This window comes from Neltuma alba, unplaced genomic scaffold, assembly GCF_004799145.2.
Source record: "Neltuma alba isolate B1F8T4 unplaced genomic scaffold, ASM479914v2 tig00011475_pilon, whole genome shotgun sequence".
Taxonomy (NCBI): domain Eukaryota; kingdom Viridiplantae; phylum Streptophyta; class Magnoliopsida; order Fabales; family Fabaceae; genus Neltuma; species Neltuma alba.
The window spans coordinates 190925-210342 of record NW_021636144.1 but is presented as its reverse complement, the minus strand read 5'-3'; the positions used below and the strand labels follow the sequence as shown (position 1 = coordinate 210342).

Genomic DNA, 19418 nt, shown 5'->3' with positions numbered 1-19418 from the left:
TTTTCTTCATTGGATGACGGATGACTTGTCTTTTTTGAAGAAAATAAGAGATGCATAACTTAATTTGTAGTTAGACTAAAAACAGGTTCTTGAGGAGTGGCCCTAGTTAAACAAACTTAATTGGTACAAAAGCAGGTTTAAAGTAGCTAGGTAGTCCAATTGATGATGTCTGATCTCAACTTTATAATATTTTATTAATAATGAGACTAGTTGATGGCAGGTCATATTTCATTCTTTCAAAGCCTGTGATCACATATCTTGAAGCACTCTGGAGAAAGGTGAGCGTGTTTATTCTTTTTTTTTTTTTAATACTACATTTGCTATTCAATATAATGACTAATTAACCAATTTAAATAGATTAAGAAAGTTTACTAAGTTAGTTATTTATAATAATTAAGTATTATCTCTCTTAAAATACTTTTGCTAATCATATGTATTAGATATAACTACTATTTGATGGAATCTTCAACAGGTGCAATTACTACTATCTCCGGTCCTAGTTATAAGAACTAGTTAATTAACTTGAGGAGATTAAGATAATAAGTTAAGCTAGTTATTTGCAATAAATGAGTATTGTCTTTTTTAAAATATCCTTGTTAATCAAATGTATTGGCTAGAACTACCATTATTAGAAGGACTACCTTAGAAAAAAAATGTATAAATATGAGAGACAAGTGGATTAGGGTTTTATATTTAAGACTAAAATAAAAGTCAAACAATGTCTTATATTAAGGATCAGAGGTAATATAAGAATTACTTTAAAAAAATACATAAATATGAAAACAAAGTGAATTGGAGTCTTATATCTATGATCAAATTAAAAGTCAAATTAACTCTTATATTAAAGATTAGAAATAGTTTATATGTATATGTAGGTGCAGATGAGCAAATCCATACTTAATATTCTAATTCTAACAACCCAAGGTGGTTATAATAATATAAGGATTCAATCTCTAGCTCTTAACATAAAAACTAGCTAGTTTGAAATTGGATTTAGTTCTAAATATATAAGATTTTAATTCATTTTATCTCTTATATTTATTATTATTTTAAAATTAATTTATAAACTAATCTATAATAGTTAATGTTATATGGGACCTAATTATAAATGAGTAAAACTATGAGACTTGATAAAAAAAATTACATGAACTAATAATAAACAAGTCAGCCTATAAGGATTTAATAAGAAAATGTAAGAATTTGATTAAAAATTATGTAAAATTATAAGAACTTACGGATTAATTTTTCTTTAACTTTATCCTGTGTGAAATTGGGGTCACATGAAGTGAAAAAGGAATGGGTACGAAGGGAATTAAAGGCAAGGAGGTGTCAAAATCTTTGTTATGGAAGATGAAAATGAAGTCACATGGAGAGATCCTTGAGCAAGCGGTGAAGACACACACAGGGTCATAATCAAGGTGCGTGACTAAGGGTGAAAGGGAAAAAAGAAATAAGCAAAACGACAATGGAGCTTCTCAAGCTTTCCGACGCATACGCAAAGACTCGTTTCCTCATCCCTCTCGTCACTCTCTTCGTGTTTCCCGTCATTATTACGTCTCCTCTTAAATCACGGACATCCTCTCTCCACCTCCTTTTTCATGCTCGCCAAAATTCCCCCCCTCCCCTCCCTCCCCTCTCTCTTTTTCACCCTTGCTCCCCTCTAAATCAGCTCTAAAGCCTTTGATTCTGTGTCCCTTTTTCCCTTTTTGTTTCATCCAAAATTATTCACCGTGTTCAATTTTTCATATAAGATCTAGTTAATAATTTTGAAGAGAGTAAAAAAATACTCTTCTAATCCTTAATATAAGACTCATTTAACTAATTTGATTAGATTAAAAAAGTTAGGTAAGTTAGTTAATTATAAGAAAAGTGACACATTTTTCCTAAAACACCATAATCATCTTTCTTAATACCTTCTCTTTCTCTTCTACTTGATTATATGGTTGAAGGAGTATCCATAGGGGTAATTTAGAGAAAATTGATAAATATGAGAAATAAGTCTTATATTTAGGACCAAAAGTAACTCAAGAATTGGGTTCTATATTAATGACCGGAGGAGTACTAAGTTACTTTAAAATATTTATATTTATCATTTTTCTCTTGACAAAATTCTCACACTTATAAATTGATGAGTATTTTAAAGAGATCATGTAGCATATGTTATAATCAAATAATTTATTAATTTTTAATCTTTTCAGATTAGTTAACTAGGCCTGATATTAGAAGCTGAAAGTAATACTATTTTGCATTTTGTATTACTAACTTTCTTAATCTCTTCAAATTAGTCAATTAGATCTAATATTAAAAGCTGAAAGTAGTACTATTTTGCATTTTGTATTACTCCTTATATTAAGAACAATAAAATTCGAAGTAGAATTGCACATTTATATGGTAAAAATATCTATCTCAAACTTGATTTTACCACTCCAACACTCTGACTTGATAAAGGACATTTTTGAGAAAGGCTCGTGTATGTTTCACTGCTGTTTGTAAAAAGTATAATATTAATAATAAAGTAACATGAAAAGCTTTTAAAATGAGTTTTATAAAAAGGAAACGAGGGAGTATCTTTCAAAGGGCATTAATTGTCCCAGCACCATTAGTACAATCAATGATATTTCATTGTACTAATTCATGTCCTAAATATAAAATTTACTTCCAAGTGTTATAAATAATAAAAATAAGAAAAAATTGTAAAAAAAGACATAGATGTTGTCAAGGGTTTCTATTTACGTTTTTACAATTTTAAAGTTTTTTTTTTACAATTTCCCTTAAAAATAACTTGATTTTATTTTTAAGTTCGACAATAATTGTAATATCGTGATTAAAAGCATTGAAGTGAAGTTCACTAGGTATCTTTTATTTTTAAGTTACAATTTTTTAAAATAAAGATATGATAGATATATGAGTACTATAATTTAACACTACTTGATTAATTTTTGTAAAAAAAAATTATAAATATTCATGTTGAAGATTTTACTTGACCAAACAAAATATTGAAGATTTTATTAAAAAAAAAATAATTCCATTAATATAAGATGGATGGTGATATGGTAGGTAGGCTGATAGAGCCTTTTCAACCTTCTCTTTAGTCTTTTGTTTTTTTTCAAATCATTTTTCTGGAGTCGAAGAGCAAGACAATATAATCTGGGGGTCCTCAGAGATATGGTTCAGCTGTTCCAGACGTAAGCAGCAGGAATCAATATTCAAGTGAGGAAAAGGACCAGCTAACTCTAATTAATAATCATGAAATGGAATGGAGCCCCATGATTTGCTCCTAATTCACTCCAATACACATTGATTAATAAATCCTAATGTTTTATTTTACTAATTGCTTCTGAAACAAGTAATTTTGGGAACAATCACGTACATACGCACTCTGAAACGTCACGTGACCACTATATTCCACCTTTAGGCACCTTTTTTACAGTCTTAAAAAGAATAATTATACTTACAAATCATTCAAAAATTATAATTTGTTCTTAGAACTCTGTGCAATATATGACTCCCCTTCAGTTAGTATATAATTTAAAGTTTCAAATCATTATTATTACTCCTGTGAAAAGAAATAATTATGCATTAATTCTTGCTGATGAATTAACAGTTTTGAACGAGAAAAATTTTCAATGAGAGAGATTATAGTTATCTGCTTGTTTGATTTGACCTTGATCAATATTAATTGATGGGGTTTAATATATTGTTAGTGTTAGGGGGAAAAATAAACTGATTAACGAATGATACAAGGGAATTAATATTATTATATGACATTTAAATGTTATTATGCATAATTCAACCCCTGTCTGTCTTAATATTTCAAGAGTCACATGCAAGAAAGTGCAGAACATGTGGGTGATCATGTGGAGCATTTGGCTTATCAACATGGTTAGTGCTGAATTATATAATTCATAATTATGAATTATAAATTATAAATTAGCGAGCAGAAAATCTACGTGGCGAATGTAGTGAGGTCGTGGTGCTGGGGATCTGCCTATCAAGGGCAGTGGATTAAGCATGTAAGTAACTTCATGTGCCCCTCCTCCCTAATTAAATTCTCTCATTTATTTATTTGACTTGGACTCTTTCGTCTCCATTCTAACTTGCATGTGAGCCACCCCACCCTGTCACATTACATCCCAGGTGAACTGAACTCAACACAATCTATTCTTTTGAATCATCCATGTACAGCTTGGAATGTTTGGATTTCCCCCAATTCTTTTGAAAGCTTGAATTTCATTTTCCTAAAAAATGAAAAACAAAATTGCTTATTGATTATATTGCATAAGGTCATAAGTTTGAATCTTACTGCAAGATTTTATTGGGAGGTATGTAAGTATCACCTTAAGAGCTCTTTGATATTAGAGACATATTTTGGTCCTGGTGAATCTTTTGGATCCAACTTATCTAAACTTTTTTTTTTAGCCAAAAAAATTTTTATTGATTTTTTTGAATTGATATTCTAACCAAGTTTTCAATAAATATTTTAATGACAAATTTTTTAATAAATGTTGTCGGATATCAAATTAACACAATGCGTACACTCTTACCCATTAGTTTAGGTGGAAAAGAAATTTACGTTTCTTTGGGCGTGCATGGCAAAAATTATAAAATGAAACACGCTGCTCATGATATAACTTGCTAAACATTTTTTATTTTATTCTAGTATTTATGTAAGTGAGAATAATTTCCACGAACTTCTTGCCAATTTGTGTGTTTGTTATTACCAACTAGATTCATTTAATTTTTTAAGATCTTACACCATCTAGAGTGGTCCTAACTCATATGTAAAGAATAAAAGAGTTTCTTTTGTTCTTTTTCAATAATTTTAGATTGATATTTATGATTTGTATTTTTGGCATAATTTTACCCAAATCATTTGAAGAAGCATAGTACTGAAATAAATACGAGTAGAAAAAACCAAAAAAGGATAAAAATCATTTGGTTGAAACCTGAGGCTTCGCTGCTTCGGTATTTAACAACTCTCGAAGTCCTATCTTCTCCAAACTTTGCCGCGAAAATCCCTCTCGCCGGAAAAACGGCACCGTCGCAACGTTCTGGCCGTTTCTCTTTGTCAACCACCGCTTATTCTGTGCACGAATGCCGAGTCACTGACTCGCCCAACGGCTACAAATCCACAATGTCATTTCCCTCTAGGCGCCACTCGCTGAGTCCATCTCAACTCGCTTCCTCCAGCCCCGGGTCGACTCACGATCTCAAGCAACGAGTAATCGCCAGCCTCAACAAGCTCTCCGACCGCGACACTCTAGCCGTTGCTGTTGCTGAGCTCGAGTGCATTGCTCGGACTCTGAACCAGGACTCATTCTCTTTATTCCTCAACTGCATTTACAACACCGACTCTTCTTGTAAATCCCCCGTCCGGAAGCAATGCGTTCACCTATTGACGGTTCTCTCCCAGTTCCACGGTGATTCTCTCTCTCCTCACCTCTCTAAGATGATCTCCACCGTCCTAAGGCGCCTCCGCGATCCCGACTCCGTTGTCCGATCAGCCTGCGTCGAAGCCGTCACTTCGATGTCGTCGCGGATCACGAAACCGCCATTCACGGCGGCGTTTTTGAAACCGTTAATGGAGGCTCTGACGCAGGAGCAGGATGTAAACTCGCAGATCGGCGCTGCGCTGTGCCTGGCAGCGGCAATTGAGTCGGCGCCGGAGCTGGATGTGGAGGCGTTGCGAAAGAGCACTTTGCCAAGGTTGGGGAAGCTGGCCAAGAACGAGGTGTGCAAGGCGAAGGCAGCGTTGTTGGTGCTCATAGGGAGTGTTGTGGGCGTCGGTGGCGCGTCGAGTCGGGGTGTGTTGAATTGGTTGGTGCCCTGTCTTGTTGAGTTTCTGAGCAATGAGGATTGGACGGTCAGGAAGGCAGCTGCGGAGGGTTTGGGAAAGGTAGCTTTAGCGGAGAAAGATTTGGCGTCGCAGTATAAAGTGCTGTGCTTGGATTCGTTACAAAATCGCAGGTTTGATAAGGTAATCGATCTTCTTTTTCTCATTAAGGGATACCTTTGAGTACATCATTTCACCAAGAAAAAGACCAACACTTTCAGAGGAAAAAATTCGGGAGGAAAATGTCCTATAAAGAGATGAGTAATTTTTTTTTTTTTTATATAGTTCTATTTTTTCGCGATCCCTCTTTGGTTTTGCCCATCTACAGCCGATAAGATCGTGCTTAATGTCGAAATGAGAGTCCTACAATTATGTTGATAAGAGTGATGCTGTTGTAATAGGTCAAGGTAGTTCGGGAGGCTATGAATCGCAGCTTGGAGACGTGGAAGGAGGTAACTGATGCATCGGAGGATGTGTCGCCTCCAGTGAAATCCGCGTGTTCTACAGTTGGTAAGGCTTATTTTAATGTTGTATAAGTTCATAGGCATATTTATTTTTGAGTAATTCACAAGTATTGTTGCTTGAAGATAGGTTAGGCAATAGGACCCTTTTTGCTGATGGGAATACATATGCTACAGATGGCAACTACGAGTTAGAGGATACGTTATCTTATGTTATCTGGATGTCATTGATTCCAACTTCGCATAACGGGGTTTAAAAACTTGAAAGAATTGAGAAATATTGTTACGTACTGATGACGGTTCAGAATCGGAAATTAGTGTCTCTTTTATTTATTTTCTCCTTTCTCTGTATATTTTAACCATAGAAGCTTTGGCTACTTCCAGCAAAGAAATCCAATGTGTTGTTATGTTCGTGGCTTTTCTCGTAGGTCCAGATAATGATAATAATCAGTGTGACACTGCAAGTTCAGCCCATGCTGGCTATAAATCTTCTCTGTCAAAGAAAACAGTCCCAGCAAACAGGTCCCCTTCATCCACAGTTTCAGCGTTGTCCTCGATCAAAAGAATGAGCCCTCTAAGGGGTAATGACAAAAACTTAAGCATGGGCTTACCCCGCAAGCTGGACCATGAGAAATGCTCTGATTCAAAACCTGAAACTCCAGGATCAAAGTCATCAACTTTGAGCATGGACAAGGAAGATAACATCAAAAGGTGTGATTTTGAAGTTTCTAAACCAGCTCAGAATGGAGAACAAGAAAAATCAAGGGCAGAGATAAAGCGGGTTGTCTTCAGCAAGATGTCTGATGAGAAACTGTATAAATTTGGTGGTCCAAAATCTGGGTCTCGCGTGGTTCCGATCTATAATGATGACAATCCTGACCTAGATGTTAAGCTCAATTACACAAATGAAGTTTGTGATAATCCTCAAGATGTTGAAGATTTTTCTATGATTCGGGAACAACTTCTTCAAATTGAAAATCAGCAATCCAATCTGTTAGAAATGCTTCAGGTACATTGAGGTTTATACCTTTTTCCTTACTGAAGCCAACCTAAAATGAAGAATCTTTTCTGAACTCTGATAATATACTTTAGTATTTGTGTAGGTTTGTATATTTGGCGTTTTCACTTTTCCTATTGTGCTTCTGAAAAAGACTCTTCATGCACTTAGTTTTCCGACAGCCTGTCATATTTGAGTATTGGATAAAATAATGATCATGCTTTCATTTTTGTTCTCCGGTTTAGCCTAGACGTGCCTTCACCATCTGATTTGGAACAATCTTCAATTAATTTCATAATATCTGCAATCGGCATAATTGCCAGAAAAGTTACCGGAGTACAATATCCTTCATTAAATAACCTCTTCCTTTTTTGGCTTAATTTTCTTAGCCTTCTTGATCATAATGACTTACTTTTATGTAGCTGAGGTTGGTCCTTTCTTCTGACTGCTGGATTTTAAAAAGCCACTCTAAAATGATTTTGACGAATTGAGTGGATTGACAATTGAAAATTTTACTCCTACTTTCTCCCCTAGCAAGTAAAGCCAGTTGCCATTGATCTTTAGACAAAAAAAGAAGAGGGGGAAAAAAAACCATTGATGCACAGTAACCTTTTATTTTTCTCCTTTGTGTTTGCTTGGATGATATCTACTGCTCTACCATATGTGTTGGAACTAGAGCTACCTTTTCCTTTAGTTTTAAGCTATTCTATGTTGTTGTTATACCCTGTGGTGGTTCTCAATGCTTCACTTGTAGTCTTTTTTAATAATACTAATACACAAAACGTTTAAGGAAGTATGCATTGCTAACTTCTTTATTCGAATATAGAGATTTATTGGAAGCTCTCAAAGTGGAATGAATTCTCTGGAGACTCGTGTGCATGGCCTAGAGATGGCCCTGGATGAAATATCATATGATTTGGCAGTATCAAACGGCAGGATTCCCAGTACTGATGCCGCAGACGACACATGCTGCAAGCTACCAGGTTCTGATTTTTTGAGTTCAAAATTCTGGAGAAAGACGGAGGGGAGGTATTCTACGTCAAGGTTCTCTTTAGGAAGCATATCATCACCCAATGCTATGCATAACTCAGATAATAAAGATAGTGCTGAAATGCCCTTTAATAGCAAAAGATTTCAGCATCGTATGGGTGGATTATTTGTAAACTCTATGGCTGAAACTGAAGGCGATTTGAAAGGGCCTTTAGGGCAGTATAGGCACAATCTGCCAAAGAATATATCTCAAGATGCTGAGAGAACACAAAGCAACAATGCCAGTGGACTGGACAGCATACCTCTAACTTTTCGTGCAGCACTGAGGAACCAGAAAATCAGGTAAATACATTTGTGATTCTAATAGTTCATGTTTTACTATCTTGAGACTATTCTTGCTGTTTTCTGTGTCCCTGATTTTCCCAATTATATAATTGTGGGATGCCAGCTATTGAATTGGATACATCATTATTAATGCAATGTAGCGAATAATCCTCCCAACAATTTGGTATTGATAATAATGTATTTGAAAAGTCATACTTTCTATCGTTGCCCTATTTAAGCTAGCTGTGCACAAATTATGTTGGTTTTTTTTTGCAGGATCTTGTTCAGACGTTAGAAAGTCCACGCAGTAAAAAGGATTAAATTACCAAAGAGAGAGCAAAAAACCTTCTTTAAAAAAAAATCCCGACCATACTGTGAAATCGAAACTCGTGTGGAAGTCTGGAACACTAGTTTTTTCTCATCTCAATCATATTTGACCATTGGCAGCGCCCTTCTTTCATCAGTCCATATCAAACAGATCTAGTGCTGTGAATTATGTGTTTGCCCAGAGGTAGTTTTTGGTTGTCTGAGATGGAACTTATGATCTTTTATTTCTTCTGCTTTATCAGATCATCAGTGTAGCCAAGAGGAGCTCCTTACTCCATGGCAATTGAACTGCGTCAAGCACCGGAAGTTTCTGATTTGTGGGTGTAAGTGAATAACTGAATATGCTAGCTTGGTGGTCCAGTATGCGGGAGTTTGCTTATTCAAAGCAATCCTTGGTAAATTATAAATGAAAAGGGAGGCTATTTTCTCTTGCCAATGTTTACATGGAGGCAGAGGCAAGCGTATGGATTTAAACATGATGAAGGCGGAGGAGTTTTTTCTTTTCTTTTTTTAAATATGTAATTTACTTAAATCATGTGATCAGCGTAGGAGCTTACTTCATCTTGTAGTGTATGATATTTCTATCTTAGCCATTCTAAGGGCAGGAAAAAAAGGGCTGTGCTCTCCAGGAGCATGCCTGATGATGAATGGTAACAATGGTTATTACTACCTTTGGGGGCACAAAAGGGAAGGCAGAGAATGGGCTATGGGTATCAATGTGTCCATGCGGCTGATAACTGATTAGATAAGCACAAAGAACCGATCAAGAATATTCAGTAAAATATACTTAAAAGTAAATGGCTACGATTAGAGAAAAGTAACAATTTTCCCCTCAGAGTACCTTTTTAGAGGAACAGAAAAGAAAATGGTGAATCTTGTTCTAGGACTCCAAGTAGATTGAGGAGTATCACTGTTTCGTATTCATTTGATTTATAACATACGTTACATTATAAATATTAAAGGCGGACAATAAAGGAAAATTGAAACTTACATTGACGGCTTGAAGTAGCGCAATTGTTTAAATATAATACACTATCTCTGGTGATAATTCTTAACATAGAAGCTATTTTGACTTTGAGTTTATTCCTAAATATAATATTTTAATTCATCTTGTTTTTCACATTAATTTTTTTTTAAGCTAATCCTTATAGTAGTTGTACATATTAAAGATTTAGTTAAATTGCAGTTCTAATTAATATATTTAATTAATAGACGTGTTTTAAAAAAGACAATATCTATTTATTATAAATAACTAATTTAACTAATTTTTTTAATTTATTCAAATTAGTCAACTAACTCTTTTATGATAGAATTTGCTATTTGATCCTATTGAGCCTTCAGCGTCGGTCTTCAAATGAAAGTAGTTTTTCTAAAGATGTCTTCTACATTTACATAGAATTGGATCCAAAATTTTGTGCTTAAACGATGCATGATCTAATTTAGTATGTAAATGAAAATGACTTGTATCTCTAATCTTCATTAGGATAATGTGTAACTTTTATTTATATACGCCCATCAATTGATAGAAGCACTTTGGAGAGTCATTGTCGTCACTCAAGTGGGTAATCTTAAACATGAAAAAGATTCTGCATGATAATTTTCTTTTCTCCTCACAAATCAATTCCAATTTGCAAAGTTGAAATCGTCAAAAGTGCTATCCTATTTATAAGTCAATATCTTCATTAATCTTGGAGGAAGAAAATGAGTCCCAGCACAAACAAACAAACAAACAAAATTGCATACCAATGCTTTCCTACTTTCGATTTGAGATAAGTTTTACAAGCTCCACTCATTTTTGTGTTCTTCGTTTAGTAGCATCCTTTCGTGATATCAATTTAGACTCAAGAGGACAAGTTGACTATGAAGGTTCCAGCATCATCTCACAAAAGAAAATTCACATATTAAATAGAAATGGCTATCATATATATATATATATATATATATTAAGTTAAAAGAAATATATATTCTTGTACTCTCAGCAGTTTGCTCCTAATTAATTAATAATTGATACATTTTTAAAAATTGATATCATGTAGAATCTGATAACAAAAAGTTGCCACAAACAAATTAATTTCTAACTGGGATGAAAATTTGGTATTTCAAATTCTAATGAATAAATATCATGTATATTTTTGTAACAAAAATGTATACTTTTCGGGAAAATTACTTTTTGTCCTATAGTTTTTTACTTAATTTTAATGTAGTCTTAATAGCTTAAAAGTTTCTATTTAAGTCCTTATAATTTAACACATCTTTTATGTAGTTTTTGTTATTACAGCTTGTCAAATAACAACACTATTGATCATCACCATCACTACCATTAACGCTGCGACCGCCACTTGCCACTAGCATTACTCGTAGTAACTAATACGATTATCAATATCTCTAATTACAACTATTATCACTCATTAGTCACTATTGTCACCAGTTGTCACGATCATTATCACCATTGTTAGTCACCGTTATCACTAGTCATCACCACTATTATCATTAGAATCTTTCGCCATTGGCCACTATTATCACCAACCACTATGTCACCGGTCACTACGACCACCATCACCAGCCACTACCATTATGAAAATATTAAAAGAAGTCTTTTTCTAAGAAAATGCATATTTTGTGTGTACTTTTGTTAGAATGCTTATTCTTATGTGTATATATAAAACATGATATCACGTGTCACCAAGCATTAGTTACTATTGAGTTATACAATGCATCATGTTATGCAATATAAGTGTAATATCAAACATGGTAGGTAGCAGCATAACTTTAGTATTTTAGTGTACAAATCTATATGCCACAATTTTAGTCGCTGCATTGAAGGACTAAGCACACAAAATACTTTCACGGATTCTTCTTCAACAGTTAGTAACACTTCTTTTTTCTTTTTTTTGGGGCCAACAGCAATTAGTAACACTTCGCTACACTTTAGAGTGAATTTTTGCATGTAGATTATCAGCAGTGCATTTAAAATCACGGCATTTTCCACAGTCGTGCAATTTCCCACCATTTTTATAGGCATAGAAATTGATTTCATCTATCTTGGCAAAAAACATAAAGGAAAAAAAAACGAAAAAGAAAAGAAAAAAAAAAAGGTATCGTCTAATCATTTTCTGCAATGATTTGATAAATGCAGAATTCAGAAGGTGGGGTCATTTCTTTCACTTCTGATAATTATGCCTTTTTCTGAAAACCAATAATTATCAAGTTGTAACATTTGAGAATTTCAGTGTTACCTTTTATCGTGCATCGAATTGACATATCCTTATTCCTTCTCAAAAAATTAATTAACATATACTCCTGGCATTTTTTTAACTATTTATAAATCACATCATTAAACTTTTTATATAAACACACAATTTTGTCATTTATTTATTATTATGCAGAATTTGCTTTCATAAAGTATAATATACATTAAATAAAAAACTAAAAAATTATTATATTATTTTTAAACAAAATTAATAAGGTTTAATTTTTTTAATTTTAATAATATATGGTAAAAGTGACTTATAATTATAAATAGGATCAGGGCAATACATCATGTGGCTCGAAATTTTTTGTTCGTCAATTCAATAAAGTAGAGAGCAGAAGTTTCACTGAAAACAGAGCAAAAGCACAACACGATTGTGCGTTCTGAATCATTAAATGCTTCGTATTGATCCCCACACACACCCACAGGGGGCAATCTAGAGATGAAATTTTGTTTATTTCCTTATCTGTTTGAAAAATAAAAGACTCCAAATACTGGTTAATTAGTTTATTCAATTCCCAATTATATGTGCTCCACATTCATTAACTAAGTCACGATCATTCAGCAGTTTATGTTTCATAAGCATGCTTTTAATTAATTAGTCGTAGCAACGAGAGAAATTGAATAACGAAACGTATCAATATTTTATAACAATATAAATATATATATATATATATAATACGTACCCATTTTGAAAAGAAAATGTATACCAAGGAATAGCTAGCTATAGCAATTACATAATATTAATTTATATAATGACTAGCATGTACCACCAGTGAGGCATACAGGTTGATTTTGCCCACATGAAGACACGATATAACAATTTTATACCTATGAATTAAATAACCAGATTTAACTTAAAACATTTAGAATGGATAAATTATTTTATTTATATAACAGGGAGGTTGATCAGTTCACATTGGCTGATCTTAACAGAAGGATTGTGATTATGATACCTCGTATCTGTGTGTGTGTGTGTGTGTGTGTTATACATAGTTTTGTAAAGGTATTGATGACGAAATGAAAGAAGATGCTAATCATAGAATAATGTAAATGTTAATTTTTGATGTGATATTTATTAATTTTGTTGCTATTCAACAAAATGTATTATTTTTTTAAATCAAAAGATTTGATATATACTAATTGTGTTCTATTTAAGGTACAGGGAAAGACAACAAAAGAATTGGACATTGACTTGCGAGCAAGTGAAAGAACTTGTGAGAGAGAAATTGAGGTTATGTCAAATTCAAAACTCAATTCCCAGAGAAGCAGAGGAGAAAACGTAATCATCAGAAATTCAGTATATTTCTCAATTAATGGACATCGTACCTATCAAATGGAAAATCTTTCAACTAAATTTAATTTAAGTATAATTATTGAAAATCAAATTTCAACTACTTATTTAAAAGTTGAGTTCCTACTGGACATATATGTCAATTGAATTGGCTGTAAGTTGCAATATTAATAGCAAATCATGGCCTTCATCTGTTGATAAAGCTGTCTGTATTTTAGTTAGGACGTATGGAGAACTCATGATGGGTTTAGAAGAAGACGAGTCACCCTTTTGAGGTATATTTTCAACAACTTAATTTTATTTCCTATACGTTGTATGGTATATACTGTTTTTTGGTGGCCTTGAAAAATGTTTCCAAATTTTTTATTTTGTTTAATATTAGGATTATTCACTGCTGCTACCAGCAGTGATACTTAGGCTCAACAAACCAAAAAAAAAAAAATCAAAATAAAGGATATATATAAATAGAGACAAAAATATAAAAAATAGAAGGAAAAAAAACAGTATATGCATACGTAATTAAAAAAAAAATTTGAAGTTTATTGTTCACAATATTACTTGCTGCCTTGCCGGCCAGAAACAGCTCAAAACATTCCTTGAAAGAAATAATAAAGTTCTTATAATTAATAATAATTTCACCCATTCACCCTTCTCTCCCCAAGTATTTGACCCGATACCATTATCAGCATTGACCTTCTGGGATCATTCCTACGCGGTGGCGCCAAGAACAAAATAATAGATGGCTATGGCAAGGTGGCTCCCAAGCCACGGATCCGCATTTAGTGCTCATCAAGTAATGAGCAATCTGGACCGTTCAGATTAGATCTGGACAGTCCAGATTTAATATTTTTAAATAAATATTTTAAAATAAAAAAATTATTTTTTAAAAAATATGATAATTAAGATATTGTCTTTATTTTTTATTCTATACCTATTAAAATAATTATTTTAAAAAAATAATAATAAAATTAAATTAAATTTGAACGATCCAGATCTCTGATGAGCACTCAATACAAATCCCCCAAACCATTACACGCGCGCACACATGTATCCGAAGGTAGGGTAGGAGGTAGGAACAAAACCATTGGATAGAAAGTTTTGAAGCCAAGTTTGACCCAATCAAACATATTGAAGCCGCCCCACAATTGAGTCAGACGCGAATGATTGGGGAGTAAGAATCTGGATTTGGTTGCGTCAAATGCTGCTCCCAATAATTTATAAAAAAAAACTTGCCATTGTTTTTATCCGGTTTTGCCGCACTTTACAATATCTAATGACCTTAATTTTATTATTATTATTTTTTGTCTGCCAAGTTTACTGTATATTTATATATATAACATAAAATTTCTAATTAAAGATTATTAATATAGCATCCGAATGACCCAGCCCGTGGTATTAAATCAATTTTAAGTATTGACAAGTCTAACTGAAAATTCAAGGCCTTGAATTTTGGATAGCTATGGTAAAAAAAAATTAGTATCTCACAATTTGACAAATCAAAATTTGAGTTCTTCTTGAAAGAGACATTTTCTGTATTGATATATAACTTCAATTCTAGACTTTATGCTTAGGCTGTAATAACTCTTTCCATTGATATAAATGAGTGTTATGAAAAAAATTATATTATTCATTTATAAATTATAAATAATACGATTCATATTGTGTGGATTACATGGAACAACACCTGCACTAGTTATTAATCACATAAATCATGCTAATAATGGCAGTTGTTAAAGCATACGTATCAGTTTTATTATAATCCAAACAGCATTTGTAGCATTGTACTGTACAATTATTTTAGCTAAATTATTTGAGAGATGGAGTGTAGACTACACAAAAAAACATGCACTTTTTTAGATAATTATAGACAAGTCATGCCGTATTTGTACATTTGCGTGTTTCATGTCATATCCTTTAGGCAAAAAAAAAAAAAAATTCTGGAAACCATCCAATAAAAAGTTAACTATGGTCAAAATTCTTGACATTTTTTTGGTCTGTCATCATTTTCTTAAAGAAAGAAAGTAGTTCTTCTGAAGTGATCTGTAAGATCCACAATTACCGTTGGAAGTGATACAGAATTTACCAATGATCAAACAATAGATTGGTTCACTAATTTGGACCCAAAAAAATAGAGATTGTAATATAAGATTATTTATTTATATATTATTTAACAGAATACAACAGCAGGGATATTCGACAGGAATTGTGAAATTTCTTGTTTGGGCTAAAATTATAGATTATAGATATATTCCATCGTTTCCCAACACATACGAGTACTATTTAATCCAATTTTTAACATTAAAGATTCCAAAACATTTTTTTTATTACTTGATATTTATGGTTAAAAAAATTCTAAAATATTCATTTATGGGCCTTACAGTTTCTTTTTGTTTTTGGGCCAACCCTTACCATTTCACTTAATACTTGAATAGGAAAAACCAGGAAGTACTCCATGACTATAGTATATCGCATCATCCATTATCACACAATGCAAAATCTTTCCATTATTGAGAGCTTCCTTTCCTTTTCTGCATTTAAGTATTACGATATTTTTGTTGTTTTGTTTTTTTTTTTTTGGTTAAATCTGTTTGCAGTAAATATATAAAATAAAGAAGAAGTGGAAAAGAAATGAGACCATCGTTGAAGATTTATGCAAAAACGTACAGACCCACTTCTGTCACCGTTGACGGCTCAACCATAATCCCTTTCGCTTCCACACATTCCACAGAATCTCCATTTCCTTCTTCAGTTCGCCTTTTGATCTCTTTTATTTAATCCTTTTCCCCCCCTCCAACCTCATCACCTTCTTCTTCTGACAGAAAATCCAGAAAAAAATGGAGGCGCCGGAGATACGCCGGAAGAGGAAGCGCACGATAAAGTCATTGTGGAGTAATTGTTATTTTTTCTCTGCAAGATCACTTTTTGTATGCTTCTCCTTCTTCATCTTCTTCTTCTTTCTCATCTTCTTTGATCGCTTCTCCTTTGGCTTTCATCCCAATTTATCTCCTTCTTCCTTGTCCCTTTTTTATTATAGCTCTGCGAGTTACTCAATTCTTGATTCTTTAAATTTCAACCAAACCTTTCTCCGCCTTCCCTTCACACTCCAACACCGCATACTCTTCCCCGATCACTTACTTCTTATAGTTACCGGCCGCGAAATTCCCCGGAGCCACGAACTGGAGTGTGTTTACTACAAGCTCGCGAATCTTTCCGAGGAAGTTGTTAACCCTGTTCTCGATGTTCTTTCTCTACCAGTAATTTCCACAGACCAATACGCCGAGTTTCGGTATATCGTCAGGTGCCCGATTCCTCCGACGAACTACTCCTACGCCGCCGTCTTTTTGCGGCGCTGCGGCGGCGAGGGAGGTGATCGGCATAGAAGTTGGGAGTTGCTGACGAACCAGACGAATCATTCTTGGAATAATTTAGCGTACGAGGCGTACTTAGATGGAGACACCGTCGTTGTGTTCGTTAAGGGACTCAATCTCCGACCCCACCAGATATCCGACCCGACCCAATTTCGATGCCACTTCGGGTTGAAAAATGGCGAATTCATCCTCAAAACGGAAGCAATCTCCGCCGCGCAAGAAGTAGTTCGGTGTTCATTACCACGGAGCATCGCGAACAACCCGAATAAAGCTCATGGCTTTCGGGTCACCGTGAGCCGTGCGGGTCAAAATAAAAGACGTCCGATCCATAAACTCATGCCATCGGTAGCCACAATTCAGAACAGAGTGGCGGAGACGACGATCACGAAGAAGAAGAAGAAGCACGACCTCTGTGTCTGTACCATGGTGTGGAACCAAGCCTCTGCTCTTAAAGAATGGATCATTTATCATTCATGGCTCGGGGTAGAACGATGGTTCATCTACGACAATAACAGCGACGACGACATCGAAAACATTATAGAAGAACTCGACCTCGAAGGCTACAACGTGAGCAGAACGACATGGCCATGGATTAAGACCCAAGAAGCTGGCTTTTCTCACTGCGCCTTGAGATCAAAGCAAGAATGTAACTGGGTCGGCTTCTTCGACGTGGACGAGTTCTTCTACCTCAAAAACAGAGGCCACCACCAGAACGGACTCAAATTACTGGTCTCCAATTTCTCCTCGTCATCGTCGAAACTCGCAGAGATAAGAACAGCATGCCATAACTTCGGTCCTTCTGGATTAACCTCGCATCCTAAACGAGGAGTTACTACAGGATACACATGTCGAATGAAGAACGCAGAGAGACACAAATCCATTGTTAAACCAGAAATGCTGGATACGAGTCTGTTGAACGTGGTTCATCATTTTCAATTAAAGGAAGGAATGTGGTCGGTGCAGGTGAAGGAAGGAGAAGGAGTGATAAACCATTATAAGTATCAAGTGTGGGAGAGATTCAAAGATAAGTTTTTGAGAAGAGTGGCGACCTATGTGGTGGATTGGCGCGAGGACAAGAACACAAGGTCAAAGGACAGAGCACCTGGACTAGGAACTCAAGCTATAGAACCACCTAATTGGAGGCTAAGGTTTTGCGAGGTTTGGGACACCGGTTTGAAGGACTTTGTTCTCTCTCATTTTGCTGACCCTGAAACTGGGACCCTTCCCTGGGAAAATTCCTCTCAAGTACAGTAATAATAATTATCAAATCATGAACTGGGTTCTTCTGAAATTTAGCTTATCAGAAGCTCGCCAAGAGAATGAGATCCGAAGAAACGTAATTTATTATCTACTCCCTTGAGATCACACGACACCGGTTTGAGGTTTCTATGTCTTCGAATTTACTCTGAACTGAAGTTGACGAATTGACCTGCACCCCAGGAAATTGCTCATAGAAGTTACTTTTTTCTTTTTGGGTACCTAGAATTGATTTTTATTTTGGTTTCTGGGGCCTTTCTGTGAAAAAGTTGTTTTTTTTTTAATATTCTGTGGATTATTTTTTTGGACAGAGATAATTTATAGACGAAATGCAGTGGTTGGACTCGCATATTTGTAAATCCTTTGACAGTGTGAATGTAATTCCCAAAATCCCCTGCTCTTGCCCTGTTTTGCTTTTATTTTGTGGCTCTACCCGACACTTGCTTGGTGTTAAACAGTATATCTTGTATGCTTAATGCAAAAACTAATTAATAATTGAATTTAGTTCTACTCAATTCACTTTATCTCTTAAATTTATAATATTTACCCAAAAATATTCCTATTGATGGTCAAGAGTTCCTACTGAGGGATAATTATAATGAATATGATCAAACAAGGTAATTTAGAAAAGTCAATACATACAATTATCCAACTTAACTAATTTTCTTAATATCTCTAAATTAGTTATCATATTTGTTACAATTATCCAACTTAACTAATATGTTATTAAGGATATGAGATTATATGTTATTTGATTAAGTGCCCATGCATTCATGTATATTTGAATATTTTAAATGTGATAGATGCGTATATACTATATAGTGACGAGTCATTCAGTATTTGTAAAAGGAAAGAGAGAAAAGAAGAAAGACATCAATGACACAGCAAAAGATGAATCCGTGACAAGGTGACCCTTTAAGCCCTTACTTATTCATTCTGTGTATAAAGAGATTGGGGCATATGATAAAGAAAGAAGTAGAAAGGAAAGTGTGGAAAGGCATCAAACTGGGTAACAACGGCCTAATTATCATGCATCTCTTCTTTGCTGATGATTTGCTTTTGTTTGGAGAGGCTTCAGTAGAACAAGTGGAAGTTATGAGGGAGGTTATGATGACGTTTTGTGCTATCTCGAGACACCTGATCAATCTGGAAAAATCAAAAGCTTGCTTCTCTAGGGTTGTAAATTTCAATAGAGCCCTTGACCTCGGCCAATGTTTGGGAATCGGGATAACGGCGAATTCAGGCAAGTACTTGGGTGTTACTTTGCTGCATAAGAGAGCCACTAAAACCACCCATTGGCCTATAATACAGAAAACC

General features: G+C 34.3%; 2 protein-coding genes across 3 annotated transcripts; both read left to right on the top strand.

Annotated features, from left to right (window-relative positions):
- Nucleotides 1-1993: 1993 nt before the first annotated feature.
- Nucleotides 1994-18520, top strand: LOC114713846 (glycosyltransferase family 92 protein RCOM_0530710-like). Of its 2 annotated transcripts, XM_028898524.1 has the most exons (4): nucleotides 1994-1998; nucleotides 10627-10637; nucleotides 15292-15298; nucleotides 16340-18520. In XM_028898524.1, the coding sequence occupies exons 2-4, from the start codon at nucleotides 10634-10636 to the stop codon at nucleotides 18096-18098; spliced, it is 1770 nt and encodes a 589-aa protein (XP_028754357.1). In that variant the 5' UTR covers nucleotides 1994-1998; nucleotides 10627-10633; the 3' UTR covers nucleotides 18099-18520. The 2 variants fall into 2 exon arrangements, with proteins under 2 accessions (XP_028754357.1, XP_028754356.1); XM_028898523.1 differs by lacking the exons at nucleotides 1994-1998; nucleotides 10627-10637; nucleotides 15292-15298 and having other exon boundaries at nucleotides 16200-18520.
- LOC114713845 (TORTIFOLIA1-like protein 4) lies at nucleotides 4973-9928 on the top strand. Its single transcript, XM_028898522.1, has 5 exons — nucleotides 4973-5977; nucleotides 6235-6343; nucleotides 6723-7303; nucleotides 8118-8623; nucleotides 9175-9928. The coding sequence occupies exons 1-5, from the start codon at nucleotides 5135-5137 to the stop codon at nucleotides 9185-9187; spliced, it is 2052 nt and encodes a 683-aa protein (XP_028754355.1). The 5' UTR covers nucleotides 4973-5134; the 3' UTR covers nucleotides 9188-9928.
- Nucleotides 18521-19418: the final 898 nt, after the last annotated feature.

Excerpts from the sequence above, each read along its gene's own strand:
- LOC114713846 (XM_028898523.1), top strand. The coding sequence starts at position 16,311 with ATGGAGGCGCCGGAGATACGCCGGAAGAGGAAGCGCACGATAAAGTCA.
- LOC114713845 (XM_028898522.1), top strand. The coding sequence starts at position 5,135 with ATGTCATTTCCCTCTAGGCGCCACTCGCTGAGTCCATCTCAACTCGCT. Across the intron at positions 6,344-6,722 it reads ATCCGCGTGTTCTACAGTTG|GTCCAGATAATGATAATAAT; the intron begins GTAAGGCTTATT and ends CTTTTCTCGTAG. Across the intron at positions 7,304-8,117 it reads ATCTGTTAGAAATGCTTCAG|AGATTTATTGGAAGCTCTCA; the intron begins GTACATTGAGGT and ends ATTCGAATATAG.